At 46.6% G+C, this 517-nt stretch overlaps 1 protein-coding gene across 1 annotated transcript; it reads left to right on the top strand.

Annotated features, from left to right (window-relative positions):
- Positions 1-7: 7 nt before the first annotated feature.
- On the top strand, positions 8-514 carry LOC109954403 (leucine-rich repeat transmembrane protein FLRT3-like; the record flags this gene model as incomplete). The annotated part of the gene is made up of 1 exon (XM_020589746.1): positions 8-514. A coding segment is annotated over one exon (507 nt), but the record flags the coding sequence as incomplete, so codon positions are not given.
- Positions 515-517: the final 3 nt, after the last annotated feature.

Genomic DNA, 517 nt, shown 5'->3' on the forward strand with positions numbered 1-517 from the left:
TGTGCAGGGGGAGAGGACAGAGTACCTGCTTACGGCACTGGAGCCAGAGTCTTCCTATAGGATATGCATGGTTCCCATGGAGACCAGCAACATGTACCTGTCAGATGAGAACCCTGTTTGCATAGAGACAGAGACCGGTTCTCACAAATCATACAACTCGACTACAACTTTAAACAGAGAGCAGGAAAAAGAGCCTTACAAAAACCCCAGCCTGCCTTTGGCTGCCATCATTGGAGGGACTGTGGCTCTTTTTGCAATAATCATGTTGGCACTTGTGTGCTGGTACGTCCACAGAAATGGTTCACTTTTTTCCAGAAACTGCACCTACAATAAAGGCCGTCGGAGAAAGGACGACTATGCTGAGGCTGGCACTAAGAAGGACAACTCCATCCTAGAAATACGAGAGACTTCTTTTCAAATGATACCTATAAATCACTTGCCTGTGTCCAAGGAGGAGTTTGTGATACACACGATCTTCCCACCTAATGGCCTGAGTTTATACAAAAGCCCACATAGC

This window comes from Monopterus albus, unplaced genomic scaffold, assembly GCF_001952655.1.
Source record: "Monopterus albus unplaced genomic scaffold, M_albus_1.0 scaffold8339.1, whole genome shotgun sequence".
Taxonomy (NCBI): Eukaryota; Metazoa; Chordata; class Actinopteri; order Synbranchiformes; family Synbranchidae; genus Monopterus; species Monopterus albus.